Source organism: Camponotus vicinus, unplaced genomic scaffold (genome assembly GCF_025532165.1).
Source record: "Camponotus vicinus isolate PSW18456_S1 unplaced genomic scaffold, iyCamVici1.0 SCAF_13, whole genome shotgun sequence".
In the NCBI taxonomy this organism is placed as follows: Eukaryota; Metazoa; Arthropoda; class Insecta; order Hymenoptera; family Formicidae; genus Camponotus; species Camponotus vicinus.
Genome location: NW_028141949.1, coordinates 3,625,316 through 3,634,646, shown reverse-complemented (window position 1 = coordinate 3,634,646; position 9,331 = coordinate 3,625,316). Strand labels below are relative to the sequence as shown.

Genomic DNA, 9,331 nt, shown 5'->3' with positions numbered 1-9,331 from the left:
TCCGACGAGACTTGCACATGCGCGTATTACGTCATTAAACACCTGATCGGCTTTAACAGATTCGTGCTAAGATTAATTAAGATCTACGATCTTTTGACGAGGCCGTATAAATATTAAAAATACTTTTTGTTATAATTTATCCTAACAATATGTAATATATATTAAATGTTACATATTAGATATTACACAAATATATATTAATATACAAATTTAATATTTTTTACTTTTTTTCCGGAGAACCCTAATGACGTACGAAATATATATATGACTTAGTGTTAGGTATAACAGCGTCTGCTAGCGTTTGCGTTGCTACGCATGCGCGGGGGATTCGTCTCACCAACTCGCAACGTTGCGCGGCGTGTGTCAGTACGTGTACGGCGATAAGCTGTGTCGCGTTGTCGGCCTATCGGGTGAAGCGGAGCGACCGTCTGGCGACGTGTTCTTATCACCAGCCGCGATCGAATCGCCCGCGATTAAGATAACGCGCTTGCGAAACCCTCGCGCTCGTAGCGAGACATACCCGGTGATGCGCGAATTTTGAAAGCGGGCCAAACATAGAGGGAAACAACGCGGCGCAGTCGCGACCCGAAGACGCGATCGCGTAACGTACTCGATGTGCTCGCGCGTTTTCCTTCCACGGAGAAGAGATCCCGGATTGATGATCCTCGCGCCGCGAGTTACCTCCCGTTCGTGACTCGTCCTCGTTATCGGTTTCCTCGCCGACAGGGATCGCCGACTTTTTCGACGCGCGACGGAGATGTAAGCTCGACGCGACGAGTTTCGGAGGAGACGCCATCCGTTTCAAACGAGGCCACGTGGACCACGTTGGGAGCCAGGAAAAATGTGGGTTTGTTCTTCTATTTTGTTCCCCTCCTCTCTCTCTCTCTTTCTCTTCTCTCTCGCCTCTCTTCCGCATTGTGATCGCGGGCGCAAACGCGCCAACTTTTTCCTTCCTCGGAGCGACGTCTTTCTTCGGGAAAGTTGGCTGCGTAATAAAATCGTCGATTTTTTATTCACGAGCGACGCGTAATTTCCTCAAAACGGGAAATGGAAGAAGTCGAAGAGGCGGGATGATCCTGATATAAATTTGGAAGAGTCGCGATTAAACTTTTGTCAACGAGAAAAAAAATCAAATTTGATCGAATGGGATTTATAGATCAGGTAAAAAAATGAAAAAGTTTTTATGAGAATTGCGTGTCGGAGAAAGATTCGATTAACCGAGGTCACGTCAAGTGATATTTAATTTCGGAACGGGAAGAGCACGAGGATTTGAGCGATAATCGGACTAATGCCCTTTAAATCCAATTCAATTTAAAAGCATTCGCGTTAAATCGATTAAAAAGATAACGAGTCAGGGGGAAAAACACAGCTTGCACCGTCGCAAAGTAACGGTTAATTCGCAACTGAATGCAACCGCATAAAATTGCCCTCCGACTGTCAGCGAAAAGTCACCGTTTCGCCTAAATTGACTACCGGTGGTCGAAATAATTCTATTTCATACTCACGAGATATATTCCTCTAAAAAATATCTTAATTTTAAGACGTGCCATATAATTCGAAATGCATGATATAACACACACATATGTATTCAATAATAAAATAAAATAAAATATAAAATGGTATATTTTATGCTGCCGTAATAAAATATATAATTTAATAAAAAAGTCAACGATACGCACGATATGCGATTATAACGCTATGATAAGTGAAACTGCGCTCTTCATTTCTCCTGCTATTGCAGAATGTCAGAGGTTTAACTTTGCATTCCTTTTTGCGATATTTGCGTTTCGGGTAGAAATATCAACCTTATTATTTTCCCAAGAGGCGACGTTTCGTCGATTTATTTCGTTCTGCCGGGGCGAAATAGTGCACACGAGTAACATTACGTTTAATTTCGGTCGATGCTGTATTCCATTGGGATTTCGGTAGATTTCAAGAGAACAAGAGAGAAATAGAGAAAGAGAAAGATAGAGAGATGTGTCATGTCTTATTCATAATTTACTCACATTGCGTGCACGCAAATTCGACATCATCTGGTACTTGTACGTTTATCGCAGCCGCTCGCTATCAGTAGGCTGATTGAAACGTGTGTCGAAAAGATTGCAATATCTGAGTCATATTGAACATTGATGCATGCCTTAATATAATAAAAATGTGTCTAACTTTAAATAAACATTTATTTGGACGAAATTAATACGATAGAAGAATGTAAGAATTATAACTGCATAGCTACTTTTTCAAAGTTCTTTATATTTTATTATATTTTATTTTTTTATAGAACTTTAAACTTTATAGATTATTAATTGAAATTATATATTTTCCCCTTTTTCTTGTGAAAATTATTAGTTTTAGTTATTTATTATATTAGTTATTTATTATATTTAGTTTATTATTAGTAGTAAAATTATTAGTTTTAGAACTATTTCAGGTGATACTATATAATTCGTCGAGCAATTTCCGCAGCAGCTGCGACATTTTACATTAAAAAATAACGCGATTTTAATGAAATACATTACTTTCACGCGTCACGAGAGGTGTTTCAGAAATCTTATATAATTTCCGTTACGTTTTCCATAAGAAAGGGATTATATCATACACATCCGTTTATTTCAGTGCTGATCGAAAAACACACACATCATTCTTAATACGTTAACCGAAGAAAGGCGAGGAATAAATTTCATCAATCAAATATATTGCGATAACAAAATCGAAAAAAATAAACAAATCAATGAGCCGTCTTTGAGATCGCAATTTACAGATTATTTAAAACTTTAGCTAAATTCTTTGAATTTTTTTTCAAAGGGGAAGGCTTTGTTTCTTCGAGGAAAAATTTATGTTATCAGAAAAATCTAGATCGTCTAAAAAATTCTGTCGATTACGGCATCTTTCATCTCGGGCGGATATAAAAAAGTGCTGAGTCAGCCTCTCGAAAAGATTTAGACGCTTTGAAAAGCTTTGAGCGACGTATTCACGATGATATGGTGATTTTAGCGGCAAGTAATCTCGGATAAAAAATTCAAAAGGGCGAGTCTCGATAATCGACGAAGCGATATCATAATTTTCTTCAGGCGCATCTGCAATCGTCGTAATGATAGCGATGATGAAGCGCGTTAAAGAAAGCGCTCGTGAGTAAACAGGTGACCCAATTTAACCGCTCGATTTTTTCTACCCTTGATATACACACTCCGTTCGTTTACATTCGACCGATAGCGATTCGCGAAGAGAAGGGCGCCCGTACATCGATCGTCGTACACCGGAATCTCGTCCATCGCAGCCGCACGCACACGCGATCGGGCGTGCTCATTGACGCGTGTGCGCACGTGTGTACGCCCACGCACACAACGTCAGTAAACCGTGACACGTATTCGCGTCTCGTGCGACTTTGAGATCGAATCAGGTATCGCTCGAGCGAATTAAATCTTCGTAAAAATAACAAAAATGGATGTCGTTAAGAAAAGAAAAATCAAGTAATAAAAGTTATTTTCTTGAAATTATAATCTCTAGTTCTGCAAGGTCGCACAATCCTGCGTAATTTATTTTTAATTTAGAAAGTTTCAACTTTTTTGCTTAATCGTCTAAAATGATTACCTTTATGAACAAATTATTGTTGTAAAAGGAGAAATTAACGGTTTCTCGTTTGAGTTTAGAAGATAAGATCTGATCGCTATAAAGATCACACATACATACACGCACGCAGTGACTAGACGCAAACTGTTCAAGAACAAAATAAACAATTTCTACGTGAATTGAAGCCAGCTCGATATGTACGTTAAAAACTCATCGATCGCATTAATCCAATATTATTTTTGTATCGTTGTGCAATTATCCGCGATATGGAGTTATTCGAGGTTATTAACGTCAACAAGAAATCAGAAAGAAAAATGAATTCCATTCTCTCTGTCGGAAATCGCAGTATCGATCGCTTATCAGTATTATCGGCAGATATATTGGATGAAGGGCATGTTTTTTGTATCAGTCGCGTAAATTAACGATAAGCGGTGTTTCGGTCTCTTGGTAATGTACATTTTTTTTATATCTATATAGGACGTAGCTGACTTACTTTCTTTTAGATCTATATTTAAGAGGATATTGAATTTTTATCACTTTTGGGTGAAAACATTTAAAATTAATCATTGATGTCATATTTTAATTTCAAGATAATATTCTGAAAATAATATTAGAGTCGGAAGACATAATACTTGAAAAAAACTGATTCCTTGTACAAAAATAAGTCGAAAATGTAAAATAAAATTTATTTGGAAGATTTTTCTTTCGAGAAAATTTACTTTAAAAATTTATAAAATTAATTTATTTTTTAAATTAATTTATGTTTCTTTAATCTGAATAATAATTAGACTCCAATGACCTTGCATTATTGAATTTATTTCAACGGTGTCTGTTAAAATATGCATAAAGATACAACATTCTTTCTATTAAGAAATAAAGTTTATCTTGACAGTTTTTACATGTAACATCTTTATACACAGAGTGACTTGCATTATTTTAAATTATTTTATTAAATGGAATTTTATTAAATGGTTTTATTATTTATTATTTATGTATTAATAATAATATTGTGTCGAGAAGCAAATTCGAATAATATCATTATATCATAATGTCATTAGAGGTAATTCAACCTTACAAAAATATAAATATATTATTAATGTCTCAAAGTCAATTTTCTCGAAAAAAAGCCTAATATGAAATCATTTTATTCTACTTTTTCTTATATTATCTTTGCAGGAGGAATCACTTTTCTCGATTGCATGTACATTTCCTGACCCTATATTTCTGAATGTTATAAAATATTAGCACTTTGAGTAAAGGATTCTTTTTCAATGCGTTGAATAACCATGGCTATTACACACTTTTCGCAGAAATAATCTATTTTAGTTATCTACACAGAATATCCGGTGTTGAAATTGCGATTAGCAAACATATCTAAATGTATTGTATTCTCTATAATTTGTAACTATATCGAGAAATCTCGTATCTTTCTTTATCCGATAAGAGTGTAAAATACGTAATCTCTAGAATGGTAAGTCTCCACAAGTCTAGGTTCAAATTTCCACATTATGTAAGAGTAAAATATACTCATACTTATTTTTGATTATGTGAAACTATCAGATAAGAGTGTTTTTCACATAATTGTCAATTGACGAAATCAAATATTATTTTATCATATCGCATTACTAATAAATCAGGCGGAGAATCAATGAAGAATAAACGTAATTTATAAAGGATAGATTGTAGAAGAATCATAACAACTGTCCGATAAAATCGATTTGGTTAAATAATTATTAACACAGGTTTGTGTGACGAATGCATGACATATGATACATGACATTTGATTATGATATATGAGTTCTGCAAAGAATAATATATTATATTTCGCAACAGATACTGCAATGTGCCAGTTTTGCACATTTATTAAAAAAAAAGCGACTAACGCGTAAATATTTGCACAGATGGAAAATTTAAAAGTAAATTTATATTATATATAAAAAAATATAGAAATAATATTCTAATAGAAAGCAAATACTAATATATAAAAAGTAAGTTAACAGCTTGATATACTATCTTTAATTTTTTTGTCAAATGTCAATTTTTAAATTTGCATCGACTTACTTAATTTCATGCCGCGTAATTTAAGGAAATTGGACGATTGCGTCAAATTCGCGATTATATTTACGTCTTCTGTAAAAGAAATACGTGACAATGCAGTATATTGTTATTCCGGATATGTGCGAATGATTCGTCAGTCGCGAGGATAAGTAAACGTCTGTCGAAAAGAATAATATACGAACGGTCGAATTTTGAATTTCAAACAGTTATATTTGGAACGAATTGGAAACATATTATCGGAACGAGAGCGCGATAATTCGCACCCAGTGCGATCGAAGAAGATTGAATACCCAGTGTCTTGTCGATTCCAGAAATTTCAGCTATAGTTGCGGCTAATGTGTACGGCAGAATATTACATCGTGGGTTGAACCATACAGTTGATTACACCAATTGAAGAACTATTATTCTTTAACGACATCAAATAGACTTAGAAACTTTGATATCAAAGATAAGATTATTTATCAAAATTCGGTCAAACTAGAATCCAGAAATCACATGTATGTGACAGAAAGACATTGAAATTAAATATTTCAAAATATTTCAAAATACTTAAAAGCTAAAGTCTCAGTTTGAAAATATCTTGATGTTAATAATTCACAAAAAGTACATCTTTAAAGATGTAATAATTTTATATCGTATATAGTATGGATTACAAAAACACACACATGTACATATTTTTTTATAAATTGTAAAATGAATATGTAAAGCACATGTGAAGTAAAGAATTTTATATATATATTTTAATTAATATAATTGAATAATAAAAAACAAGCAATTAAATTTCTTCATTAAATCTATATTAAAGTAATTAATATAATAAAAACGTAATGGAAGTTTAGTATGCACATATCATCGCTAAGAATCAACCGATCTTTATCCGTGGAGTTTATTTTGCAGTAGAGTTTGCACTTACTGTTTCACGTATTACGTTTAGAATATTTTTTCTCCACCGTGTATGTATATACGCAGATGTGCCAGCATGTCCGAGGACGACGCGCAGGAAGCAGCCAGCGAGGAGATCGAGAAACAGGGATCCCTTTATGTGTTCCCGGGTACAGGCCGCCCCAGCCGCGCAACATCGTCGTCATCGTCGGCATCGACGGCGCCCCTTCAGCCACCACTGTCGTCTTTCCCTCACGGTGGCGGTCCAACCATGAGCACGACGATGAGCACGACGATGACAACCAGCACCACGACGACGATAACATCCACGCCGACGAAGATGAGCAACGGCGACGAGGACGAGGACGCCGTAGAGGAAGTCACCTCGCCGAGCAGAAGAAGACCTCTGCCGAAAACGCACGCGAGATCGGCGAGCCATGGTGGTGTCCTGGCGGATTGCACGACCGGACGGCAGACCTACGGGTCTTTTCTGGGTCCGCTGACGACGGTGGGAAGCGCCACGTCCGCGGGTCGACCATCGGCGCTGAAGAAGCCGGGTCACCAGAGAGCCTTCAGCCAGGGTCAGGTGGCGGACGTGACGCAAGGCCAGTCGGCCGTAACGGGACATCACCGCGTCGGCTCCAGAACGGATTTCATCTTGCCGCCGGGCCACAGGGAGGAGGGCAGACCGCCTACTGCCGGCAGGATGCCTTCCTTTCGCGGTCATTCCCGCCAGGCGTCCAGGTACGAAATGACATATGAGATGCAATTTATCATGTTCCTTGAACGATAAAGTTGATCGTGAATAGAATCGAATAACAGTACATAAGTAGCAGATAATGTCTAAGAGACGCTAATATTCTAGCTAAATGATTATTTATTAAAATTATTAATAATTTATATCTTTATATCAATAATATTAACATACTCCGAGATCGCTTGTCATGAAATACTGATTTATTCAATTATTATTTATTCAAATTATTGTTTCAATGAGAACATGAGTTTTTCGTATAAATTCAATTCAGAATTTTTTCCTCTAAAGATGTGATATTTCATGTATAACAGAATATTAAAAATGCAAACTATGGCGCGATTGTTCGCAGATCGGAGTCTATCTATACGATAAGACGTAGCGTCGCGCCCCCCTGGTGGAGAAGACTATGGGCCTATTGTTTCGGTTCATTGCCGGAAGAGCCTCGTCTAAGGACAATAGTGCCGAATCATTTAGTCTCCCCGAAAACACCGAAGAGTCAGCATCCCAATGGGTATAGGACGGATAACAGGTAAGGACAAGAATGATGTATACGAAATAACTCAAACGGAACAATCATCTCGCATGTCTCACGATGTAATACACGTTTCAGGGTACGCACAACAAAGTATACGGCGCTGAGCTTCCTACCTCGTAACCTGCTGGAGCAGTTTCATCGTGTGGCTAATCTATATTTCATCTTTATCGTTCTACTCAATTGGGTGCCGGCCATAAATGCTTTTGGCAAGGAAGTCGCTATGATCCCCGTCTTGTTCGTTCTGGGGGTTACAGCGCTTAAGGACTTCTTCGAAGATCGCCGGCGTCTCGCCAGTGACCGGCGTGTGAATAATTCCACCTGCCGCGTCTACGTTAGGTGAGTCGACGAACAAAGTGCGACGTTGCATCCGTCACGATGTAGCGTAAAGCATGGAGATCGTTCGAGTACAATCAGTTTCTTTTTTCTCTGTCCTCTCTTCTCCTTCTTGACCTGCGCAAAAACACAGCCTAGAGATAATGCAAGTTTTATGACTATCGTAAAAAGAGTTAATGCAATGTTGCGCGTCTTTTTCTGCAAATTGTACGTGGAAGCCGAGTAAAAGAAACGTTAGCGATCGAATGTGATAAAACGCTTAAGAATAATGCTTCCGTTGTTGTGGGAAAGTTTGATGAAAACATTAATAGTGAAATGTAATTACTATAACACTATAAATATAGGGAATCCTTTTTTCTAGTGTGACATATAACTTGAAATAAATATTTCAAATTTTGAATAATGTTTTTAATGCACAATCTTAATCCTAGTGTATAAATAGGCTACCATAAACACAATAGTATTAAGAGAATTCTTTAAAGGGCCTCTAATTGTGCCTTAAATCTATGCCACATTCAAAGCATCTCTGAAGCTTTTTAATAATTCTCTATGTGACAAAAAAGCATGAAAAATTGATTAAGTTTTGACAGTTTTAATTTTCTTTCTAATAACAAAATAAATGCACGATAGATTTTTCTCTCTCCCTTTCTCTCATGTATGAAAAATTGAAGAGACATATTTAACTTTTCAACCAGTATCGACCTTGCTCGTTTACTTGCTAGTTTTAGTAGCGCGCAAGCCGTCCCTTCAGTTAGAATCCTTGCGGCAACGGAATCCGATAGATCGATTCCAATAAGACCGACAATTCCAGATATGTGGGTCACATACGAACGCGAACGAACGGTCTGCGTGCACAAACACGGAGAGGAAAGTGTCCGGCGCGTATACCGTTCTTTTCCCGCAAGAATACCCTGCGACATGACGTTCTAGATTGTCGTTGATGCGTCGCGATCACCAGCATTGTTTACGCTCGTAACGTCAGCCTTAATTGATGCGCTCGTAACGTCGTCAACAATCTAACAGCCGCTTAATGGACGGCATCAATACATTTATTTTCGTCGTTCGTGCATCCGAAATGGTCAGCAAACTCGCTCGAAGAGGTTGCATGTATACTCATCCATGCGCGCGATCGAACCGTAGATACAATTCGACGCGTGCGCTGATAAACGCGTATGTACACACGCCACGTGGTTTTGATT

At 37.4% G+C, this 9,331-nt stretch overlaps 1 protein-coding gene and 1 long non-coding RNA gene across 3 annotated transcripts in view; one reads left to right on the top strand and one right to left on the bottom strand.

The window, feature by feature from the left end:
• The first annotated feature begins 355 nt into the window (after positions 1 to 355).
• Positions 356 to 9,331, top strand: part of LOC145963704 (phospholipid-transporting ATPase VD) — a 21,400-nt gene continuing 12,424 nt past the window's right edge. The window contains exons 1-4 of the mRNA XM_083085843.1: positions 356 to 843; positions 6,595 to 7,251; positions 7,614 to 7,793; positions 7,875 to 8,135. Coding sequence (XP_082941969.1) covers positions 6,605 to 7,251; positions 7,614 to 7,793; positions 7,875 to 8,135 — 1,088 coding nt within the window. The 5' untranslated portion in view covers positions 356 to 843; positions 6,595 to 6,604. The remainder of the gene's footprint in view (positions 844 to 6,594; positions 7,252 to 7,613; positions 7,794 to 7,874; positions 8,136 to 9,331) is intronic.
• The window catches only part of LOC145963710 (uncharacterized), a 27,635-nt gene continuing 24,642 nt past the window's right edge, over positions 6,339 to 9,331 (bottom strand). For both annotated transcript variants that reach the window (XR_014436235.1, XR_014436236.1), the window contains exons 3-4: positions 7,913 to 8,249; positions 6,339 to 7,288 (exon numbers count right to left, since the gene is read on the bottom strand). This is a non-coding gene — a long non-coding RNA (uncharacterized LOC145963710). The remainder of the gene's footprint in view (positions 7,289 to 7,912; positions 8,250 to 9,331) is intronic.